The 26,922-nt window shown below is 43.9% G+C and overlaps 1 protein-coding gene across 2 annotated transcripts in view; it reads right to left on the minus strand.

The window, feature by feature from the left end:
• The window catches only part of map7b (microtubule-associated protein 7b), an 89,410-nt gene that overhangs the window by 58,790 nt on the left and 3,698 nt on the right, over positions 1-26,922 (minus strand). The window contains exon 1 of one of the 2 annotated variants that reach the window (XM_071369304.1): positions 9,623-10,076. The exons of the other annotated variant lie outside the window; for it this stretch is intronic. Coding sequence (XP_071225405.1) covers positions 9,623-9,764 — 142 coding nt within the window. The 5' untranslated portion in view covers positions 9,765-10,076. Of the gene's footprint in view, positions 1-9,622; positions 10,077-26,922 lie in introns of those variants that run through there. 2 annotated transcript variants of the gene reach the window in all.

The raw sequence follows: 26,922 nt of genomic DNA on the forward strand, positions 1-26,922 counted from the left end.
AGACCTCATATATACCACCATATAACACAGTAGACCTCATATATACCACCATAACACAGTAGACCTCATATATACCACCATATAACACAGTAGACCTCATATATACCACCATAACACAGTAGACCTCATATATACCACCATAACACAGTAGACCTCATATATACCACCATATAACACAGTATACCTCATATATACCACCATATAACACAGTAGACCTCATATATACCACCATAACACAGTAGACCTCATATATAGCACCATAACACAGTAGACCTCATATATAGCACCATAACACAGTAGACCTCATATATACCACCATAACACAGTAGACCTCATATATACCACCATAACACAGTAGGACTCATATATACCACCATAACACGGTAGACCTCATATATACCACCATAACACAGTAGACCTCATATATACCACCATAACACGGTAGACCTCATATATACCACCATATAACACAGTAGACCTCATATATACCACCATAACACAGTAGACCTCATATATACCACCATAACACAGTAGACCTCATATATACCACCATATAACACAGTAGACCTCATATATACCACCATAACACAGTAGACCTCATATATACCACCATAACACAGTAGGCCTCATATATAGCACCATAACACAGTAGGCCTCATATATACCACCATAACACAGTAGACCTCATATATACCACCATAACACAGTAGACCTCATATATACCACCATAACACAGTAGACCTCATATATACCACCATAACACAGTAGACCTCATATATACCACCATATAACACAGTAGACCTCATATATACCACCATAACACAGTAGACCTCATATATACCACCATAACACAGTAGGCCTCATATATAGCACCATAACACAGTAGGCCTCATATATACCACCATAACACAGTAGACCTCATATATACCACCATAACACAGTAGACCCCATATATAGCACCATAACACAGTAGACCTCATATATACCACCATAACACAGTAGACCTCATATATACCACCATAACACAGTAGACCTCATATATACCACCATATAACACAGTAGACCTCATATATACCACCATAACACAGTAGCCCTCATATATACCACCATAACACAGTAGACCTCATATATAGCACCATAACACAGTAGACCTCATATATACCACCATATAACACAGTAGATGTCATATATAGCACCATAACACAGTAGGCCTCATATATACCACCATAACACAGTAGACCTCATATATACCACCATAACACAGTAGGTCTCATATATAGCACCATAACACAGTAGACCTCATATATACCACCATAACACAGTAGACCTCATATATAGCACCATAACACAGTAGACCTCATATATACCACCATAACACAGTAGACCTCATATATACCACCATAACACAGTAGACCTCATATATACCACCATAACACAGTAGACCTCATATATACCACCATATAACACAGTAGACCTCATATATACCACCATAACACAGTAGGCCTCATATATACCACCATAACACAGTAGACCTCATATATACCACCATAACACAGTAGACCTCATATATACCACCATAACACAGTAGGCCTCATAACACAGTAGGCCTCAAAACACAGTAGACCTCATAACACAGTAGGCCTCATATATACCACCATAGCACAGTAGACCTCATATATAGCACCATAACACAGTAGGCCTCAAAACACAGTAGGCCTCAAAACACAGTAGGCCTCAAAACACAGTAGGCCTCAAAACACAGTAGGCCTCAAAACACAGTAGGCCTCAAAACACAGTAGGCCTCATAACACAGTAGGCCTCATAACACAGTAGACCTCATATATAGCACCATAACACAGTAGACCTCATATATAGCACCATAACACAGTAGACCTCATATATACCACCATAACACAGTAGACCTCATATATAGCACCATAACACAGTAGACCTCATATATACCACCATAACACAGTAGACCTCATATATACCACCATAACACAGTAGACCTCATATATACCACCATAACACAGTAGACCTCATATATACCACCATAACACGGTAGACCTCAAAACACAGTAGGCCTCATATATACCACCATAACACGGTAGACCTCATATATACCACCATAACACAGTAGACCTCATATATACCACCATATAACACAGTAGGCCTCATATATAGCACCATAACACAGTAGACCTCATATATACCACCATAACACAGTAGACCTCATATATACCACCATAACACAGTAGACCTCATAACACAGTAGACCTCATATATACCACCATAACACGGTAGACCTCATATATACCACCATATAACACAGTAGGCCTCATATATAGCACCATAACACAGTATACCTCATATATACCACCATAACACAGTAGACCTCATATATACCACCATAACACAGTAGACCTCATATATACCACCATATAACACAGTAGGCCTCATATATAGCACCATAACACAGTATACCTCATATATACCACCATAACACAGTAGACCTCATATATACCACCATATAACACAGTAGGCCTCATATATAGCACCATAACACAGTATACCTCATATATACCACCATAACACAGTAGACCTCATATATACCACCATAACACAGTAGACCTCATATATACCACCATATAACACAGTAGACCTCATATATACCACCATATAACACAGTAAACCTCATATATACCACCATAACACAGTAGACCTCATATATAGCACCATAACACAGTAGACCTCATATATAGCACCATAACACAGTAGACCTCATATATACCACCATAACACAGTAGACCTCATATATACCACCATAACACAGTAGACCTCATATATACCACCATAACACAGTAGACCTCATATATACCACCATAACACAGTAGACCTCATAACACAGTAGACCTCATATATACCACCATAACACAGTAGACCTCATATATACCACCATAACACAGTAGACCTCATATATACCACCATATAACACAGTAGACCTCATATATACCACCATATAACACAGTAGACCTCATATATAGCACCATAACACAGTAGACCTCATAACACAGTAGACCTCATATATACCACCATAACACAGTAGACCTCATATAAACCACCATAACACAGTAGACCTCATATATACCACCATATAACACAGTAGACCTCATATATACCACCATAACACAGTAGACCTCATATATAGCACCATAACACAGTAGACCTCATATATACCACCATAACACAGTAGACCTCATATATACCACCATAACACAGTAGACCTCATATATACCACCATATAACACAGTAGACCTCATATATACCACCATATAACACAGTAGACCTCATATATACCACCACAACACAGTAGACCTCATATACAGTGGGGAGAACAAGTATTTGATACACTGCCGATTTTGCAGGTTTTCCTACTTACAAAGCATGTAGAGGTCTGTAATTTTTATCATAGGTACACTTCAACTATGAGAGACGGAATCTAAAACAAAAATCCAGAAAATCACATTGTATGATTTTTAAGTAATTAATTTGCATTTTATTGCATGACATAAGTATTTGATCACCTACCAACCAGTAAGAATTCCGGCTCTCACAGACCTGTTAGTTTTTCTTTAAGAAGCCCTCCTGTTCTCCACTCATTACCTGTATTAACTGCACCTGTTTGAACTCGTTACCTGTATAAAAGACACCTGTCCACAACCTCAATCAAACAGACTCCAACCTCTCCACAATGGCCAAGACCAGAGAGCTGTGTAAGGATATCAGGGTTAAATTGTAGACCTGCACAAGGCTGGGATGGGCTACAGGACAATAGGCAAGCAGCTTGGTGAGAAGGCAACAACTGTTGGCGCAATTATTAGAAAATGGAAGAAGTTCAAGATGATGGTCAATCACCCTCGGTCTGGGGCTCCATGCAAGATCTCACCTCGTGGGGCATCAATGATCATGAGGAAGGTGAGGGATCAGCCAGAACTACACGGCAGGACCTGGTCAATGACCTGAAGAGAGCTGGGACCACAGTCTCAAAGAAAACCATTAGTAACACACTACGCCGTCATGGATTAAAATCCTGCAGCCCATGCAAGGTCCCCCTGCTCAAGCCAGCGCATGTCCAGGCCCGTCTGAAGTTTGCCAATGACCATCTGGATGATCCAGAGGAGGAATGGGAGAAGGTCATGTGGTCTGTTGAGACAAAAATAGAGCTTTTTGGTCTAAACTCCACTCGCCGTGTTTGGAGGAAGAAGAAGGATGAGTACAACCCCAAGATCACCATCCCAACCGTGAAGCATGGAGGTGGAAACATCATTCTTTGGGGATGCTTTTCTGTAAAGGGGACAGGACGACTGCACCGTATTGAGGGGAGGATGGATGGGGCCATGTATCGCGAGATCTTGGCCAACAACCTCCTTCCCTCAGTAAGAGCATTGAAGATGGGTCGTGGCTGGGTCTTCCAGCATGACAACGACCCGAAACACACAGCCAGGGCAACTAAGGAGTGGCTCCATAAGAAGCATCTCAAGGTCCTGGAGTGGCCTAGCCAGTCTCCAGACCTGAACCCAATAGAAAATCTTTGGAGGGAGCTGAAAGTCCGTATTGCCCAGCGACAGCCCCGAAACCTGAAGGATCTGGAGAAGGTCTATATGGATGAGTGGGCCAAAATCCCTGCTGCAGTGTGTGCAAACCTGGTCAAGAACTACAGGAAACGTATGATCTCTGTAATTGCAAACAAAGGTTTCTGTACCAAATATTAAGTTCTGCTTTTCTGATGTATCAAATACTTATGTCATGCAATAAAATGCAAATTAATTACTTAAAAATCATACAATGTGATTTTCTGGATTTTTGTTTTAGATTCCGTCTCTCACAGTTGAAGTGTACCTATGATAAAAATTACAGACCTCTACATGCTTTGTAAGTAGGAAAACCTGCAAAATCGGCAGTGTATCAAATACTTGTTCTCCCCACTGTATACCACCATAACACAGTAGACCTCATATATAGCACCATAACACAGTAGACCTCATATATACCACCATATAACACAGTAGACCTCATATATAGCACCATAACACAGTAGACCTCATATATACCACCATAACACAGTAGACCTCATATATACCACCATATAACACAGTAGACCTCATATATACCACCATATAACACAGTAGACCTCATATATACCACCATAACACAGTAGACCTCATATATACCACCATAACACAGTAGACCTCATATATACCACCATAACACAGTAGACCTCATATATACCACCATAACACAGTAGGCCTCATATATACCACCATATAACACAGTAGACCTCATATATACCACCATATAACACAGTAGACCTCATATATACCACCATAACACAGTAGACCTCATATATACCACCATAACACAGTAGACCTCATATATACCACCATATAACAGAGTAGACCTCATATATACCACCATAACACAGTAGACCTCATATATACCACCATATAACACAGTAGCCCTCATATATACCACCATATAACACAGTAGACCTCATATATACCACCATATAACACAGTAGACCTCATATATACCACCATATAACACAGTAGACCTCATATATACCACCATAACACAGTAGACCTCATATATACCACCATAACACAGTAGACCTCATATATACCACCATATAACACAGTAGACCTCATATATACCACCATAACACAGTAGACCTCATATATACCACCATAACACAGTAGACCTCATATATACCACCATATAACACAGTAGACCTCATATATACCACCATAACACAGTAGACCTCATATATACCACCATAACACAGTAGACCTCATATATACCACCATAACACAGTAGACCTCATATATAGCACCATATAACACAGTAGACCTCATATATACCACCATAACACAGTAGACCTCATATATACCACCATAACACAGTAGACCTCATATATACCACCATAACACAGTAGGTCTCATATATACCACCATAACACGGTAGACCTCATATATACCACCATAACACGGTAGACCTCATATATACCACCATAACACAGTAGACCTCATATATACCACCATAACACAGTAGGCCTCATATATACCACCATATAACACAGTAGACCTCATATATACCACCATATAACAGAGTAGACCTCATATATACCACCATATAACAGAGTAGACCTCATATATACCACCATAACACAGTAGACCTCATATATACCACCATAACACAGTAGACCTCATATATACCACCATAACACAGTAGACCTCATATATACCACCATAACACGGTAGACCTCAAAACACAGTAGACCTCATATATACCACCATAACACAGATCTTTGTGGGCTATACTCGGCCTTGTCTCAGGATGGTAAGTTGGTGGTTGCTTTGGCCCTGTCCGGGGGCATCATCGGATGGGGCCACAGTTTCTCCTGACCCCTCCTGTCTCAGCCTCCAGTATTTATGCTGCAGTAGTTTATGTGTCGGGGGGCTAGGGTCAGTCTGTTATATCTGGAGTACTTCTCCTGTCTTATCCGGTGTCCTGTGTGAATTTAAGTATGCTCTTTCTTTCTCTCTCGGAGGACCTGAGCCTTAGGACCATGCCTCAGGACTACCTGGCCTGATGACTCCTTGCTGTCCCCAGTCCACCTGGCCGTGCTGCTGCTCCAGTTTCAACTGTTCTGCCTGCGGCTATGGAAACCTGACCTGTTCACAGGACGTGCTACCTTTTCCCAGACCTGCTGTTTTCGACTCTCTAGAGACCGCAGGAGCGGTAGAGATACTCTTAATGATCGGCTATGAAAAGCCAACTGACATTTACTCCTGAGGTGCTGACTTGCTGCACCCTCGACAACCACTGTGATTATTATTATTTGACCCTGCTGGTCATCTATGAACGTTTAAACATCTTGGCCATGTTCTGTTATAATCTCCACCCGGCACAGCCAGATGAGGACTCGCCACCCCTCAGAGCCTGGTTCCTCTCTAGGTTTCTTCCTAGGTTCTGGCCTTTCTAGGGAGTTTTTCCTAGCCACCGTGTTTCTACATCTGCATTGCTTGCTGTTTGGGGATTTAGGCAGGGTTTCTGTACAGCACTTTGAGATATCGGCTGATGTAAGAAGGGCTTTATAAATACATTTGATTGATTGATTGCCCTGGCACTCCCCCCTGCTGCCCTGTTGTCAGCCCATTCTCACCTTGTCAGCCGATTCCTGCACACGCCTAGTCACATACACGGCAGTTACAGGTGAGCAGTCACTCCCCAAGAACAAACAGGGACCACACACACACCAGCCACACAACGTTCTACTGCAATACTACATAGTCACCTCTACTACCACCACTAAACTAAACAAAGTCCCAGTGTCATCATCACTAGCCTGTTGATAGGGCGAAGTTGTTGTGACAGACTGACTGAATTAACGGGACTCTGGTGACTGATTGAATATCTCCCCCTCTCTCTCCACAGTACCCATTTCTCTGCCCCAGACACAGCCTGGCACACACACCCCCTGGTGTCATCTCTCCAGCATTACACCACAGACACCCCCTGGTGTCATCTCCCCAGCAGTATACCACAGACACCCCCTGGTGTCATCTCCCCAGCATTACACCACAGACACCCCCTGGTGTCATCTCCCCAGCAGTATACCACAGACACCCCCTGGTGTCATCTCCCCAGCATTACACCACAGACACCCCCTGGTGTCATCTCTTCAGCATCACACCACAGACACCCCCTGGTGTCATCTCCCCAGCATTACACCACAGACACCCCCTGGTGTCATCTCTTCAGCATCACACCACAGACACCCCCTGGTGTCATCTCCCCAGCATTACACCACAGACACCCCCTGGTGTCATCTCTTCAGCATCACACCACAGACACCCCCTGGTGTCATCTCTCCAGCATTACACCAGAATCTCACACTCAGCTGTGCCAGTTATTGGAGAACACATCTCCAGCTTGTCACAGGGGTTGTCACCTGCAGAGTGCCGACTAACATAAAACTGCGTAGATAGCAGTCTGTCACCCACCCCACACACACGGGTTTGTCGTTAGCCGGTAATAGCGGTCTTTTGGCAAAAAAACTAAAGCAAACAAATAAAATTGCCAGAAGAAGAATTCTCCAGAAGAAGAAAAAAATCCCATTGCAATACAATGCTTTTTATCTTCTTCATTGATGGAAATATATTTGACCGGTCATGTCTAATAGGTTAATTTGCTTAATTTAGTGGATTTAAAATTGGCGTGTGTATTTATCACAAGGGCACTGAATACAGGTACAGAGCCTAGTATGAGCCGAACATCTATCAGACAGAATCTAATCAGACAGAATCTATCAGTACTGCTGCATTTTAAACAAATAGGATATTGGTTAAATGAGCAATATTTAGAGCCCCCCCCCCCAAATTTGAACTTTATTGCATTCAATGTGTCTAAAAGCCCCCCCTGGAACTTTTGTAATAGGCACTCATTCTACATTTCTAAACAGACATTTTCATCTCTGTCAAGTGAAACAGACGATGTACAATGATCTATCGACAACAGTATTTTCCAAGCTAATTGCATTATGGAACAAACATTGACGCGTTGCCCTACTGCCTTGTGGACACGGCTGTGCTTTATAAAATGTGAGGAAAAATGTATTAACATGTTATGCTAAAATGTTCTCATCTGTTGCATCAGACTTATGTTTTTTTTTAATGTAGCCTAGGCTTAGTGGTTGTATGAATCTGGGATCTATCGTCCCACAACTGTCCCAGAGTCTGTTTGGAACAGACTACTTCCTTCTCAACAAGCTGACCAATAGTAGAAAGGTAGATGTATTATATTGGGGTTAGTAGATTGACACAGGCTAGTGAGGTCTAGTCAGGTCTCCGTCGCCGGGGGTGGACGCCCTAGTCAGGTCGCCGTCGCCGGGGGTGGACGCCCTAGTCAGGTCGCCGTCGCCGGGGGTGGACGCCCTAGTCAGGTCGCCGGGGGTGGACGCCCTAGTCAGGTCTCCGTCGCCGGGGATGGACGCCCTAGTCAGGTCTCCGTCGCCGGGGATGGACGCCCTAGTCAGGTCTCCGTCGCCGGGGATGGACGCCCTAGTCAGGTCTCCGTCGCCGGGGATGGACGCCCTAGTCAGGTCTCCGTCGCCGGGGATGGACGCCCTAGTCAGGTCTCCGTCGCCGGGGATGGACGCCCTAGTCAGGTCGCCGGGGGTGGACGCCCTAGTCAGGTCGCCGGGGGTGGACGCCCTAGTCAGGTCGCCGGGGGTGGACGCCCTAGTCAGGTCGCCGGGGGTGGACGCCCTAGTCAGGTCGCCGGGGGTGGACGCCCTAGTCAGGTCGCCGGGGGTGGACGCCCTAGTCAGGTCGCCGGGGGTGGACGCCCTAGTCAGGTCGCCGGGGGTGGACGCCCTAGTCAGGTTAAGCACCCAATGCATATGGGTCTGGTACTTTTTCAGTCATTTTAAAATGCTGCCTGTCAAATGTCAGAAACCCTGACACACAGCAGTCTATTTTCCTGTAGATACCCCCCAGTGACCCCTGAACCCCCCAGTGACCCCTGAACCCCCCGGCCATCCCCTCTATCCCCCCAAACATACCTCTTTTCCTCCTCTGTGCTCCTTTACCTTTCTGTCCTTCCTCTTCCTCATTGATGGTGAAGAGGGCAGGGATGACCGACCGACTGCCCCCCTTCCTCAGCTTTTCCTTGCGCACTGGTCCCCTTAGACAGCCCCCTGGCATCCCTCTGTCCCAGCAGCCAGTCTGGCCAAGCCTTGGAAACCACACCCCTCTGCTAGCTGCTGGAGGTGGGGGTGTTGTGTAGATAAAGTCCCCCCCCCCACCACAACTGAAGTCCTGACAGGCTAAAGGCTAACAGACAATGCTAGCTAGCTACAGGCTAACCTCCTCTGGCTGTCGGAGGCACATCTCTGCTCTTCTCCGAGTGTGTCAGGTGGTTAGAGGGAGGATAGAGAGAGAGAGAGAGAGAGAGAGAGAAGAAAGAGAGGGAGAGAAAGAGGCAGTCTGCGACAGCAGTGGCAGGCGATATGAGAGAGAGCGAGAGAGAGAGAGAGAGGGAGAGAGAGAGAGAGAGAGAGAGAGAGAGAGCGAGAGAGAGCGAGAGAGAGCGAGAGAGAGCGAGAGAGAGCGAGAGAGCGAGAGAGAGCGAGAGAGAGCGAGAGAGAGAGAGAGAGCGAGAGAGAGCGAGAGAGAGCGAGAGAGAGTGAGAGAGAGCGAGAGAGAGCGAGAGAGAGCGAGAGAGAGCGAGAGAGAGCGAGAGATGCAGTCTGCGACAGCAGTGGAAGGCGATATGAGAGAGAGAGGGAGAAACGAAGGAAGAGAGCAGACTTGGACGGTATACCAGGGTATTTGGAAAATGCCACTGGATGGTTTTTTCAATACCGTTAAAACTATTTATTTAAAGTTTTTTTAAATACATTTTAATATTTGTAGCTACTTTTTAAGTAAATATCTGTCAACTTGTGCAATGCTTTATATAAAACGCAGATCGTGTTACTCACTGTAGTGCAGCACACGCTAGCCCATCTAGTATGGACTTGACAACTAAAAGTTTGCTAAGTTACCTGTCTAAAATGTGCTAAATACTCTGCTGTTTTGAATTTGGTTTGCTAATTTAGTAGCCATTAATCTATCTAAGTGGTTAGCTTCTTTCAAAATCAAGCTTCTCTTGGTAACAGCAGAGAAACCTCTCATTTATCAAATATTTATTTTGTGTGTGCAGCAAACTGTGAGCAGAATTTTTTAGTTACTTGTATAACTTTGAGCTGGGATGTCTGTCCTGCAAGTAGTTAAGACACAGACTGTATACAATGTTCCCAATGCGCTCGTTAGCATTTAGCTAGCTTTCGCTATGGGATTTTACATCAAATTCTCGAGGCCCCACTGCATCAGAGGGAGATAGAGAGGAACAGAGAGTTGGCATCTCACTCCTCAAAAAGCACAAGAGGATTTCGACAAACACCATCTCAGATTGTTTCTGAAATCGGTTCTGTAGTTAGTACCATATACACGAATTAGCATTCCTGAAACCTTATTTTATTGAAATAGAGAATACATTATATGAAGAAACAATACAACATGCCGCAGCGTCATACAACTCAAACACAGAGAACTGATACTGGCCATTGGAGTGGGCGTGGGGTCCGCGGGTGACGTTTCACCAATCATTGATAAGAGGTTTTTGTGCAAATCAGATGTTGAGTACTATATTTATTTAATATTATTACATGAATCCTAAAAATGTTAAATGGCCAATTTGGGTGCAATCAAATAGACTATTTGAAGTCTGAGAAATTAAGCTATCAACAAAATAATGTTTCAGGAATGCCAATTTGACTCATCTCTAAGTACAGGAATGATTTCGGAACAATCTAGAAGGCCGTTGTCTTTGTTTAGTTTAAGCCTCATTTCACCAGGTCAGTTGACTGACAACACATTCACCTTTTACAAAAAGGACCTGGGGAATTGTTACAGAGGAGAGATGAATGAGCCAATTGGAAGCTGGGGATGACTAGGTGACCATGATGGTATGAGGGACAGATTGGGAATTTAGCCAGGACACCGGGGTTGACACCACTACTCTTACGATAAGTACCATGGGATCTTTAGTGACCACAGAGAGTCAGGACACCTGTTTAATGTCCAATCTGAAAGACGGCACCCTACACAGAGCAATGTCCCCAATCACTGCACTGGGATATATATATATATATACATACACACTGCTCAAAAAAATAAAGGGAACACTTAAACAACACAATGTAACTCCAAGTCAATCACACTTCTGTGAAATCAGACTGTCCACTTAGGAAGCAACACTGATTGACAATAAATTTCACATGCTGTTGTGCAAATGGAATAGACAACAGGTGGAAATTATAGGCAATTAGCAAGACACCCCCAATAAAGGAGTGGTTCTGCAGGTGGTGACCACAGACCACTTCTCAGTTCCTATGCTTCCTGGCTGATGTTTTGGTCACTTTTGAATGCTGGCGGTGCTCTCACTCTAGTGGTAGCATGAGACGGAGTCTACAACCCACACAAGTGGCTCAGGTAGTGCAGCTCCTCCAGGATGGCACATCAATGTGAGCTGTGGCAAGAAGGTTTGCTGTGTCTGTCAGCGTAGTGTCCAGAGCATGGAGGCGCTACCAGGAGACAGGCCAGTACATCAGGAGACGGGGAGGAGGCCGTAGGAGGGCAACAACCCAGCAGCAGGACCGCTACCTCCGCCTTTGTGCAAGGAGGAGCAGGAGGAGCACTGCCAGAGCCCTGCAAAATGACCTCCAGCAGGCCACATGACCTCCAACAGACTCCATGAGGGTGGTATGAGGGCCCGACGTCCACAGGTGGGCGTTGTGCTTACAGCCCAACACCGTGCAGGGCGTTTGGCATTTGCCAGAGAACACGAAGATTGGCAAATTCGCCACTGGCGCCCTGTGCTCTTCACAGATGAAGGCAGGTTCACACTGAGCACATGTGACAGACGTGACAGAGTCTGGAGACGCCGTGGAGAACGTTCTGCTGCCTGCAACATCCTCCAGCATGACCGGTTTGGCGGTGGGTCAGTCATGGTGTGGGGTGGCATTTCTTTGGGGGGCCGCACAGCCCTCCATGTGCTCGCCAGAGGTAGCCTGACTGCCATTAGGTACCGAGATGAGATCCTCAGACCCCTTGTGAGACCATATGCTGGCCCTGGGTTCCTCCTAATGCAAGACAATGCTAGACCTCATGTGGCTGGAGTGTGTGAGCAGTTCCTGCAAGAGGAAGGCATTGATGCTATGGACTGGCCCGCCCGTTCCCCAGACCTGAATCCAATTGAGCACATCTGGGACATCATGTCTCGCTCCATCCACCAACGCCACGTTGCACCACAGACTGTCCAGGAGTTGGCGGATGCTTTAGTCCAGGTCTGGGAGGAGATCCCTCAGGAGACCATCCGCCACCTCATCAGGAGCATGCCCAGGCGTTGTAGTGAGGTCATACAGGCACGTGGAGGCCACACACACTACTGAGCCTCATTTTGACTTGTTTTAAGGACATTACATCAAAGTTGGATCAGCCTGTAGTGTGGTTTTCCACTTTAATTTTGAGTGTGACTCCAAATCCAGACCTCCATGGGTTGATAAATTTGATTTCCATTGATAATGTGTGTGATTTTGTTGTCAGCACATTCAACTATGTAAAGAAAAAAGTATTTAATAAGAATATTTCATTCATTCAGATCTAGGATGTGTTATTTTAGTGTTCCCTTTATTTTTTTGAGCAGTATATATATATATATATATACCCCGCTTATATACCCTGCTATATATATATATATACACACACACAGATATTTATTTTTTAACCAGAGGAAAGAGAGTGCCTCCTACTGGCCTTCCACACCACTTCCAGCAGCATCTGGTCTCCCATCCAGGGACTGACCAGGACCAACCCTGCTGTTAAATCAGGAATAGATAGGCATCATTAGAGTGGAGAGTAGAGTGGAGCGGGGTAGAGTAGAGCGGAGCGGGGTAGAGTAGAGCGGGGTAGAGTAGAGCGGGGTAGAGTAGAGCGGGGTAGAGTAGAGTAGAGCGGGGTAGAGTAGAGCGGGGTAGAGTAGAGCGGGGTAGAGTAGAGTGGAGCGGGGTAGAGTAGAGCGGGGTAGAGTAGAGCAGAGCGGGGTAGAGTAGAGCGGAGCGGGGTAGAGTAGAGCGGGGTAGAGTAGTAGAGCGGGGTAGAGTAGAGTAGACCGGGGTAGAGTAGAGCGGAGCGGGGTAGAGTAGAGCGGAGCGGGGTAGAGTAGAGCGGAGCGGGGTAGAGTAGAGCGGAGCGGGGTAGAGTAGAGCGGAGCGGGGTAGAGTAGAGTGGAGCGGGGTAGAGTAGAGCGGGGTAGAGTAGAGCGGGGTAGAGTAGAGCGGGGTAGAGTAGAGTAGAGCGGGGTAGAGTAGAGCGGAGCGGGGTAGAGTAGAGCGGAGCGGGGTAGAGTGGAGCGGAGCGGGGTAGAGCGGAGCAGAGCGGGGTAGAGTAGAGCGGGGTAGAGTAGAGCGGGGTAGAGCAGAGCGGGGTAGAGTCAGAGTAGAGCGGGGTAGAGTAGAGCAGAGCGGGGTAGAGCAGAGCGGGGTAGAGTAGAGCGGGGTAGAGTAGAGCGGGGTAGAGTAAGAGTAGAGCGGGGTAGAGTAAGAGTAGAGCGGGGTAGAGTGGAGCGGGGTAGAGTAGAGCAGAGCGGGGTAGAGTAGAGCAGAGCAGGATAGAGTAGAGCGGGGTAGAGTGGGGTAGAGTAGAGTGGGGTAGAGTAGAGCAGAGCGGGGTAGAGTAGAGCAGAGCGGGGTAGAGTAGAGCAGAGCGGGGTAGAGTAGAGCAGAGCGGGGTAGAGTAGAGCAGAGCGGGGTAGAGTAGAGAGAGCGGGGTAGAGTAGAGCGGGGTAGAGTAGAGCGGGATAGGATAGAGCAGAGCAGGATAGGATAGAGCAGAGCAGGATAGGATAGAGCAGAGCAGGATAGAGCAGAGCAGAGCAGGATAGAACAGAGCAGGATAGGATAGAGCAGAGCAGGATAGGATAGAGCAGAGCAGAGCAGGATAGGATAGAGCAGAGCAGGATAAGATAGAGCAGAGCAGGATAGGATAGAGCAGGATAGGATAGAGCAGAGCAGAGCAGGATAGGATAAAACAGAGCAGAGCAGGATAGGATAGAACAGAGCAGGATAGAACAGAACAGGATAAAGCAGAGCAGAACAGAGCAAGATAGAGCAGAGCAGGATAGGATAGAGCAGAGCAGGATAGAGCAGAGCAGGATAGAGCAGAACAGAGCAAGATAGAGCAGAACAGAGCAAGATAGAGCAGAACAGAGCAAGATAGAGCAGAACAAGATAGAGCAGAGCAGGATAGAACAGAGCAGAGCAGGATAGGATAGAGCAGAGCAGGATAGGATAGAGCAGAGCAGAGCAGGATAGGATAGAGCAGAGCAGGATAGGATAGAGCAGAGCAGGATAGGATAGAGCAGAGCAGAGCAGGATAGGATAGAGCAGGATAGGATAGAGCAGAGCAGGATAGGATAGAGCAGAGCAGGATAGAGCAGAGCAGGATAGGATAGAGCAGAGCAGAGCAGGATAGAGCAGAGCAGGATAGGATAGAGCAGAGCAGAGCAGGATAGAGCAGAGCAGGATAGGATAGAGCAGAGCAGGATAGAGCAAAGCAGAGCAGGATATGATAGAGCAGAGCAGGATATGATAGAGCAGAGCAGAGCAGGATAGGATAGAGCAGAGCAGAGCAGAGCAGGTTGTTTTGTAGAGGAGTTTTAACCCTGCTTCTAAACCTGTCCTGTGCACACCCCTGTTACTGTGTCTCTCCCATTCAACTCTCACCTCACCCACAAGGCCCCAGTCCCACACACAGTTCAATCTGATCTTTGTCCCCACGCAGTAATAATGTAACCCTGTACGGACACGTCAACACTGATCACACACCAGGCTCATTCAGACGACAGACAGCTTCTATTCAGGAAGTGATCTTCTGGCCAAGGGACCTTTGTTAAGAGCCCCAGCGCTCTTTCTGAACATTAACGCGGTTCTGGAAGCATATGGAACGTATCTTTCATAGAAGTGAGAAATCATTTTCATAATAACAACGTGGCACCTGATTTAACACCTGATTACCATGAAGGGCACATCTCAATAGGTGCTCCAGGTAAATCAGGTGGGGGGGAGGGGGGGGGGGGGTTGGGGTATAGGCTAGACAAGGTGGGATCTGTTTGTGTCAGTAAAATGAATGAGAGAAATGGCGCTGGAAACCTTTATGAGGGAAATATTAATATAATAACCATCCTATGAAGTGAACTTGGGAGTCATGTGATGACATGTGTTCCTCCCACTATGACTCAGGAAAGCGTTCAGTTTTATTAGGCTACAGATTAAATAAATTAATGATGAACTTCACAGGGTGGTGAAAGTCCACGGTGATGAATATCAAGGGTCTTATTCTGGTGACATGATCATCGATGCTTGGCTGCCGTTTGACAAGTTAAAATAATCTCACTCTGTGTTCCATGATAACCTCACTCTGTGTTCCATGATAACCTCACTCTGTGTTCCATGATAACCTCACTCTGTGTTCCATGATAACCTCACTCTGTGTTCCATGATAACCTCACTCTGTGTTCCATGATAACCTCACTCTGTGTTCCATGATAACCTCACTCTGTGTTCCATGATAACCTCACTCTTCGTTCCATGATAACCTCACTCTTCGTTCCATGATAACCTCACTCTTCGTTCCATGATAACCTCACTCTTCGTTCCATGATAACCTCACTCTTCGTTCCATAATAACCTCACTCTTCGTTCCATGATAACCTCACTCTTCGTTCCATGATAACCTCACTCTTCGTTCCATGATAACCTCACTCTTCGTTCCATGATAACCTCACTCTTCGTTCCATGATAACCTCACTCTTCGTTCCATGATAACCTCACTCTTCGTACCACAATAGCCTCACTCTTCGTTCCACAATAACCTCACTCTTCGTTCCATAATAACCTCACTCTTCGTTCCATAATAACCTCACTCTTCGTTCCATAATAACCTCACTCTGTGTTCCATAATAACCTCACTCTTCGTTCCATAATAACCTCACTCTTCGTTCCATAATAACCTCACTCTGTGTTCCATAATAACCTCACTCTTCGTTCCATAATAACCTCACTCTTCGTTCCATAATAACCTCACTCTGTGTTCCATAATAGCCTCACTCTTCGTTCCACAATAACCTCACTCTTCGTTCCATAATAACCTCACTCTTCGTTCCATAATAACCTCACTCTTCGTTCCATAATAACCTCACTCTGTGTTCCATAATAACCTCACTCTTCGTTCCATAATAACCTCACTCTTCGTTCCATAATAACCTCACTCTGTGTTCCATAATAACCTCACTCTTCGTTCCATAATAACCTCACTCTTTGTTCCATAATAACCTCACTCTTTGTTCCATAATAACCTCACTCTCTGATCCACAATAATCTAATCTACCCCCACACTGTATCTGCCAGCTGTTGGCTAGAGAGCACATACCAGAGTATTGTGACAGAAATATGTTTCTGTCACATTTTCAACTGATGGGTAACTATTATTTTGAATTGGGTATAATGGGAATTTAACCACAGAAGATATGGTTACGGTCACTACGTCATCACCCATAGTCCTGTACGGTCACTACGTCATCACCCATAGTCCTGTACGGTCACTACGTCATCACCCATAGTCCTGTACGGTCACTACGTCATCACCCATAGTCCTGTACGGTCACTACGTCATCACCCATAGTCCTGTACGGTCACTACGTCATCACCCATAGTCCTGTACGGTCACTACGTCATCACCCATAGTCCTGTACGGTCACTACGTCATCACCCATAGTCCTGTACGGTCACTACGTCATCACCCATAGTCCTGTACGGTCACTACGTCATCACCCATAGTCCTGTACGGTCACTACGTCATCACCCATAGTCCTGTACGGTCACTACGTCATCACCCATAGTCCTGTACGGTCACTACGTCATCACCCATAGTCCTGTACGGTCACTACGTCATCACCCATAGTCCTGTACGGTCACTACGTCATCACCCATAGTCCTGTACGGTCACTACGTCATCACCCATAGTCCTGTACGGTCACTACGTCATCACCCATAGTCCTGTACGGTCACTACGTCATCACCCATAGTCCTGTACGGTCACTACGTCATCACCCATAGTCCTGTACGGTCACTACGTCATCACCCATAGTCCTGTACGGTCACTACGTCATCACCCATAGTCCTGTACGGTCACTACGTCATCACCCATAGTCCTGTACGGTCACTACGTCATCACCCATAGTCCTGTACGGTCACTACGTCATCACCCATCCCATAGTCCTGTACGGTCACTACGTCATCACCCATAGTCCTGTACGGTCACTACGTCATCACCCATAGTCCTGTACGGTCACTACGTCATCACCCATAGTCCTGTACGGTCACTACGTCATCACCCATAGTCCTGTACGGTCACTACGTCATCACCCATAGTCCTGTACGGTCACTACGTCATCACCCATAGTCCTGTACGGTCACTACGTCATCACCCATAGTCCTGTACGGTCACTACGTCATCACCCATAGTCCTGTACGGTCACTACGTCATCACCCATAGTCCTGTACGGTCACTACGTCATCACCCATAGTCCTGTACGGTCACTACGTCATCACCCATAGTCCTGTACGGTCACTACGTCATCACCCATAGTCCTGTACGGTCACTACGTCATCACCCATAGTCCTGTACGGTCACTACGTCATCACCCATAGTCCTGTACGGTCACTACGTCATCACCCATAGTCCTGTACGGTCACTACGTCATCACCCATAGTCCTTTATCCACAACAGTAGGAAACATCTCTGGGGGGAAAATGCTCCTTTTGTTTTGAGGCAGATTTTAGAATATTTGCATGAAACTGATATTACTGATATGAAATAAATGCAATATGTTTTGAAAACCGCTTCGCAAGCGTTGATTATTGAAGGTTCTAAACGTTAAAACGGGACGTCTGGATTGTAGTTTCCATGTCCCCACCGGTAAGCCGCTGCTTATAGGGGAAAGTGGGACACCTAGTCAGTTGTACAACTGAATGCATTCAACTGAAAATGTGTCTTCCACATTTAACCCCTCTGAATCAGAGAGGCTGCCATAATCGACATGCACGTCTTCGGTGCCCGGGGAACAGTGGGTTAACTGCCTTGTTCAGGGGAACAGTGGGTTAACTACCTTGCTCAGGGGAACAGTGGGTTAACTACCTTGCTCAGGGGAACAGTGGGTTAACTACCTTGCTCAGGGGAACAGTGGGATAACCTTGCCTTGCTCAGGCGCAGAACGACACATTTTTACCTTGCCACCTTTCAGTTACTGGCCCAGCACTCTAACCACTAGGATACCTATAGCTGAGAACCCTTGGGATAATTCAGAATGCCTCCTTAAATGCCAACACACACCATGCTCATACACAGAAAAATATTGGGTGATTTAAAAATCCAACAAGGCAACAGTAAACATGTCATCCCCACAAATGATACTACAACACCCCCGGGCCATTTGGGATATTTGTTAGTCACACAGGATTTCAGTTATTGTGTGTGTCCACAGATTATCCATTATATTGACTAGAAAATGGAAGGCAGTTAGCCTTTAGCTAATCCACTCTCTGTACTCCATGCCATCTGCCAAAGAAGAAACACCACCTGCTAGAGAAGACATATTTAGGGCCCAGTTATCCCTCTCGCTTCACCTCTTCTTCTCTGGCGTAAACTCAGACGTTTCAGTTCATTAACCATAGCTCCCGTCTTGGGCCAATCAGTGTCATTTAGTACATGCCGCATCTCTATGGCAACCAAGTTCCGTTAAAACCGGGCCAGTGCTGTCTGAGACGTGCATCTAACGCCTCGTAAACATTGTGACGGTATTTCATTACATCGTATGCCATCTTCACGGAGTGTTGCCCCACTACTGAATGGTTCGTAACGCAAGATAGAGGAGAGCCGGTCTCTCTTCAGAGATCTGATTTATTTTGGGAGATCGCAGAATGACCTTTTCGTTCAAGACAGGATAAATATATTGTTTCAGGTGATAATAAAACATGTTTTGTTTAGATACTTTTTCCCTCAACTTGTTTCTCTAACTTTATAGCAGGTCAAATTACTGCAGAACAGCTAGCTAGCTTAAAGCTAGGCTAGGTTGAAGATGCCACTGCAGCTAGCTTAAAGCTAGGCTAGGTTGAAAATGCCACTGCAGCTAGCTTAAAGCTAGGCTAGGTTGAAGATGCCACTGCAGCTAGCTTAAAACTAGGCTAGGTTGAAAATGCCACTGCAGCTAGCTTAAAGCTAGGCTAGGTTGAAAATGCCACTGCAGCTAGCTTAAAGCTAGGTTGAAGATGCCACTGCAGCTAGCTTAAAACTAGGCTAGGTTGAAAATGCCACTGCAGCTAGCTTAAAGCTAGGCTAGGTTGAAAATGCCACTGCAGCTAGCTTAAAGCTAGGTTGAAGATGCCACTGCAGCTAACTTAAAGCTAGGCTAGGTTGAAGATGCCACTGCAGCTAGCTTAAAGCTAGGTTGAAGATGCCACTGCAGCTAACTTAAAGCTAGGCTGAAGATGCCACTGCAGCTAGCTTAAAGCTAGGCTAGGTGGAAAATGCCACTGCAGCTAGCTTAAAGCTAGGCTAGGTTGAAAATGCCACTGCAGCTAGCTTAAAGCTAGGCTAGGTTGAAAATGCCACTGCAGCTAGCTTAAAGCTAGGCTAGGTTGAAAATGCCACTGCAGCTAGCTTAAAGCTAGGCTAGGTTGAAGATGCCACTGCAGCTAGCTTAAAGCTAGGCTAGGTTGAAGATGCCACTGCAGCTAGCTTAAAGCTAGGCTAGGTTGAAAATGCAACTGCAGCTAGCTTAAAGCTAGGCTAGGTTGAAAATGCCACTGCAGCTAGCTTAAGGTTAGGTTGAAAATACCACTGCAGCTAGCTAAAAGCTAGGCTAGGTTGAAAATGCCACTGTAGCTAGCTACCGACACCTAATAATTCATTACCAACATAAAATGGGAGGCAACAGTCATATTATAATTAGCTTAACAGCAAATGTATTATTTAACATGACCAATATAAACATTTACATTAAACTGTCACCACATTTTCATTTTCCGTGGTTTGGTAACATCCTATTCTTTGATGGACTCTCTCTAGACTGAACGTATGGAGCCAGATAGCTGCAGAAAGGTTGAAGGTACGTATCGTGAGAAAATCCATACGTTAAACGTAAATGTGAAATTTAATCTGTAAACATACAAACGTGTTACAATTAAGGTCTAACATTTTAGGCTTGTTGCAATTCCGACGTACAATAATACCGTTCAGAGTTTTGCCAGTTTCATCTCACCAACAAAAAAATAAAAAAAAGTACACAAAATGGCCTGTGAGGAGTGCTAACACTAACAAGCATAAACACAGTATAAAAAAAACAGAAGTCAGGGAAACAGGAAAGAGGTGACCTGCACGTTCTCAAGTTAAAAGTCTCCATTTTCTATTACTCTTCAGTTGAGTTACCTTCACATTTAGGTAACTAAGGTAATGGATTTGTTTGCCAGCCAAAGTCTACATCGCACTAGCTGTAGTATGTCTACAACAGTGAAGTTTCAGTCTGCTAGGTGTATCTCTACAGTATGGGTATATCTCTGGGTGACGTGGACATCGCCATTCATGCACCTTATCAAAAAATATGACTCATTCCATATTGCACCATCCCATTCTCTGGGCTCTGTCTGCAATCATAACCAGTAGTATCTACCAGGAATAATGAAACATAACCAGTAGTATCTACCAGGAATAATGACTCATAACCAGTAGTATCTACCAGGAATAATGACTCATAACCAGTAGTATCTACCAGGAATAATGACTCATAACCAGTAGTATCTACCAGGAATAATGAATCATAACTAGTAGTATCTACCAGGAATAATGAATCATAACTAGTAGTATCTACCAGGAATAATGACTCATAACTAGTAGTATCTACCAGGAATAATGAATCATAACTAGTAGTATCTACCAGGAATAATGACTCATAACCAGTAGTATCTACCAGGAATAATGAATCATAACTAGTAGTATCTACCAGGAATAATGACTCATAACCAGTAGTATCTACCAGGAATAATGACTCATAACCAGTAGTATCTACCAGGAATACCAGTAGTATCTACCAGGAATAATGACTCATAACTAGTAGTATCTACCAGGAATAATGAATCATAACTAGTAGTATCTACCAGGAATAATGAATCATAACTAGTAGTATCTACCAGGAATAATGACTCATAACCAGTAGTATCTACCAGGAATAATGACTCATAACTAGTAGTATCTACCAGGAATAATGACTCATAACTAGTAGTATCTACCAGGAATAATGAATCATAACCAGTGGTATCTACCAGGAATAATGACTCATAACCAGTAGTATCTACCAGGAATAATGAATCATAACCAGTAGTATCTACCAGGAATAATGACTCATAACCAGTAGTATCTACCAGGAATAATGACTCATAACTAGTAGTATCTACCAGGAATAATGAATCATAACCAGTGGTATCTACCAGGAATAATGACTCATAACCAGTAGTATCTACCAGGAATAATGACTCATAACTAGTAGTATCTACCAGGAATAATGAATCATAACCAGTGGTATCTACCAGGAATAATGACTCATAACCAGTAGTATCTACCAGGAATAATGACTCATAACTAGTAGTATCTACCAGGAATAATGACTCATAACTAGTAGTATCTACCAGGAATAATGAATCATAACCAGTAGTATCTACCAGGAATAATGAATCATAACCAGTAGTATCTACCAGGAATAATGACTCATAACCAGTAGTATCTACCAGGAATAATGACTCATAACTAGTAGTATCTACCAGGAATAATGACTCATAACTAGTAGTATCTACCAGGAATAATGAATCATAACCAGTAGTATCTACCAGGAATAATGACTCATAACCAGTAGTATCTACCAGGAATAATGACTCATAACTAGTAGTATCTACCAGGAATAATGACTCATAACTAGTAGTATCTACCAGGAATAATGAATCATAACCAGTAGTATCTACCAGGAATAATGACTCATAACCAGTAGTATCTACCAGGAATAATGACTCATAACCAGTAGTATCTACCAGGAATAATGACTCATAACCAGTAGTATCTACCAGGAATAATGACTCATAACTAGTAGTATCTACCAGGACTAATGACTCATAACCAGTAGTATCTACCAGGAATAATGACTCATAACCAGTAGTATCTACCAGGAATAATGACTCATAACCAGTAGTATCTACCAGGAATAATGACTCATAACCAGTAGTATCTACCAGGAATAATGACTCATAACCAGTAGTATCTACCAGGAATAATGATTCATAACCAGTAGTATCTACCAGGAATAATGAATCATAACCAGTGGTATCTACCAGGAATAATGACTCATAACCAGTAGTATCTACCAGGAATAATGACTCATAACTAGTAGTATCTACCAGGACTAATGACTCATAACTAGTAGTATCTACCAGGACTAATGACTCATAACCAGTAGTATCTACCAGGAATAATGACTCATAACCAGTAGTATCTACCAGGACTAATGACTCATAACCAGTAGTATCTACCAGGAATAATGACTCATAACCAGTAGTATCTACCAGGAATAATGACTCATAACCAGTAGTATCTACCAGGAATAATGACTCATAACCAGTAGTATCTACCAGGAATAATGAATCATAACCAGTAGTATCTACCAGGAATAATGAATCATAACCAGTAGTATCTACCAGGAATAATGACTCATAACCAGTAGTATCTACCAGGAATAATGACTCATAACCAGTAATATCTACCAGGAATAATGAATCATAACCAGTAGTATCTACCAGGAATAATGAATCATAACCAGTAGTATCTACCAGGAATAATGAATCATAATAATAATAGATGTTTGCTGAATCATGTATGACCACAAGATATTATATGAATCTTGCCAAAGCACATTCTGTAGGAGGGGTTAATATGAATTCAAACGAATTAGACATGATTTACATGAATCGGGTCATGCACATGACTCATTTCAGGAAACTAGGCTTATGTCACTACTGCACAGGAGAGCCATTTGAACGCAAACTGTTTTGGGGAGGCAGAAACGTCTTCTGGAACGTGTTAACTTTCATGTGCCTTAATAACAAACTTGTATGCCATCTGTAAATACAAATGAAATGTTAAATTAAGAGCCTAGTAGGTTTAGCCACAGAAAAAGTCAGTAACCTTCCCACTAGCCATGATTGGCTGAGATAATGAGTGGGCTGGACATGCCGAGAGATGAGTTCGGATTGGTCTGCCATGTAGCACACTTCTGTCTATATGAGCTGGTCATTATGTGTAGGTAATCCTGTCTATAACATGAGCTGGTCAGTATGTGTAGGTAATCCTGTCTAACGTGGCTTTTTTAAATATATATCTCTTAGTAGAGCTGCGTAAGTGTTGCTCTCCACTTTCTGGAGAACTGAGTTTTGAAATCAGTGGAATTAGAGTCTGATAGCTAAAGAGATGGAGAAAACACCTGTCTCCGGATTACATCTTCAAACTAAGGGCAACCGTGGCATCCGTGCCAGAGGGAGAGAAGCGTCCATCCATGTATTTTATAACGCTTTTATAACGTAAGATAGTCTAGCTAGCTACATTCAGAAATTATACGTTTCTCATTTTGTCAGAAAGTTGTTTTAATTTTAAGTTAAAGTGTACTGTTAAAGTATACAAGCTAGCTAGCTACGTCTTAACAAAAGACTCCATGATCGCTCTACACCCGTTGAATATGGCCGGTGTCAGTGAACATTGGCAAAAAAGCGTTATTAAATTGTTGCCAGCAGCACAGTTGCAGTCACCAACGCTATGGATAATATAAAAACAGCCTAACCAGCTTTGCTAGGGAGAGTAAAATTGTCAGCATGAGCTGTTCTCATGCGTGTCTGGAAGTAGCTAGCAAGCTAGCCAACGTTAGCCAGTTAGCTTGGGTGCTTGACTGCTGTTAGGACAGAACGCTTGGATCAACACTTAAAGAGATGGGTGGGGCTAAAGCTTAAGAGGGTGTGAACGATGCTGAATGGGTGTAGACAAAGAAGAGCTCTCCAGTAGGTACCAAAACATTTAAAGGCCATTTTCGCAAAAGTGAAGTTACAAGTTTATTTACTTTCTAAGCAGAATGACTTTCCCATTGCTCCTCAACTGTAGTGTATTGTAGTTGATTATGAATCATAACCATATACCCTGATGTAGGACTATATGCCTACTAGCCAAGTAAAGTGCAGAGCATGCATAATGCGTGCAACTCATCATTCCAACATATTTGAACATTTAATTCATCCTTCATTCAGTCAGTAATTTGTCTGAGTTGCAATAGGAACTAAATCAAAGACAATAGAACAGTCTTATCCATTTGTTTATTGAAATCAATGTGTATTCAAAACTATCTAAATCTTTAGCCCGTCACTTTAATAATTCAATGTTTAATTTAAGCCTATTCAAATAATACTTGGGTATTGGTGTCTTGCGGAATAATTTTAGAACGCTATGTGTTTTATAATTATTATAATTATTTTTATTATTATAGGCCTCCCTTTAAAAGAGAGGCCCTAGCTCACAGGCTTCTAAATACATTTTAAACCAAAAAGTTTTAGAAGCACATGCAGTGGCTGATAGGGAAACAGATCTGGCACTAAGAATAGGCTATAGATAGTCTTGACCATTTGGGACCCCTTGGCTATTTCGATCAGGACATGTTATAGCCAAGACTTAATCAATATTTGGTTTTGTCTCATTTATTGACATGGATATAGCATCTGTGTGATGGGGTTGTGCAACGCAAATGGCTATAACAAGCCTCCATACAGAGTGGAATTCACAAATACAACAGTCATAATGCCTAGTACAACAGTCATAATGCCTAATACAACAGTCATAATGCCTAATACAACAGTCATAATGCCTAATACAACAGTCATAATGCCTAGTACAACAGTCATAATGCCTAGTACAACAGTCATAATGCCTAATACAACAGTCATAATGCCTAATACAACAGTCATAATGCCTAATACAACAGTCATAATGCCTAATACAACAGTCATAATGCCTAATACAACAGTCATAATGCCTAATACAACAGTCATAATGCCTATACAACAGTCATAATGCCTAATACAACACGGAACCCAAACCGGCTGCGTGCGTGCGCCATCGTGTATACATTTATTTTGCCCCCCCACACCAAACGTGATCACGACACGCAGGTTAAAATATCAAAACAAACTCTGAACCAATTACATTAATTTGGGAACAGGTCAAAAAGCATTAAACATTTATGGCAATTTAGCTTGCACTTGCTAACTAATTTGTCCTATTTAGCTAGCTTGCTGTTGCTAGCTAATTTGTCCTGGGATATAAACATTTTTCTTCTCTGGACTTTACAGTGAGGGAAAAAAGTATTTGATCCCCTGCTGATTTTGTACGTTTGCCCACTGACAAAGAAATTATCAGTCTATAATTTTAATGGTAGGTTTATTTGAACAGTGAGAGACAGAATAACAACAAAAATATCCAGAAAAATGCATGTCAAAAATTTTATAAATTGATTTGCATTTTAATGAGGGAAATAAGTATTTGACCCCTTCTCAATCAAAAAGATTTCTGGCTCCCAGGTGTCTTTCATACAGGTAACGAACGGAGATTAGGAGCACACTCTTAAAGGGAGTGCTCCTAATCTCAGTTTCTTACCTGTATAAAAGATACCTGTCCACAGAAGCAATCAATCAATCAGATTCCAAACTCTCCACCATGGCCAAGACCAAAGAGCTCTCCAAGGATGTCAGGGACAAGATTGTAGACCTACACAAGGCTGGAATGGGCTACAAGACCATCGCCAAGCAGCTTGGTGAGAAGGTGACAACAGTTTCTGTGATTATTCGCAAATGGAAGAAACACAAAAGAACTGTCAATCTCCCTCAGCCTGGGGCTCCATGCAAGATCTCACCTCGTGGAGTTGCAATGATCATGAGAACGGTGAGGAATCAGCCCAGAACTACACAGGAGGATCTTGTCAATGATCTCAAGGCAGCTGGGACCATAGTCATCAAGAAAACAATTGGTAACACACTATGCCGTGAAGGACTGAAATCCTGCAGCGCCCGCAAGGTCCCCCTGCTCAAGAAAGCACATATACATGCCCGTCTGAAGTTTGCCAATGAACATC

Source organism: Salvelinus alpinus, chromosome 27 (genome assembly GCF_045679555.1).
Source record: "Salvelinus alpinus chromosome 27, SLU_Salpinus.1, whole genome shotgun sequence".
NCBI classification, from domain to species: Eukaryota; Metazoa; Chordata; class Actinopteri; order Salmoniformes; family Salmonidae; genus Salvelinus; species Salvelinus alpinus.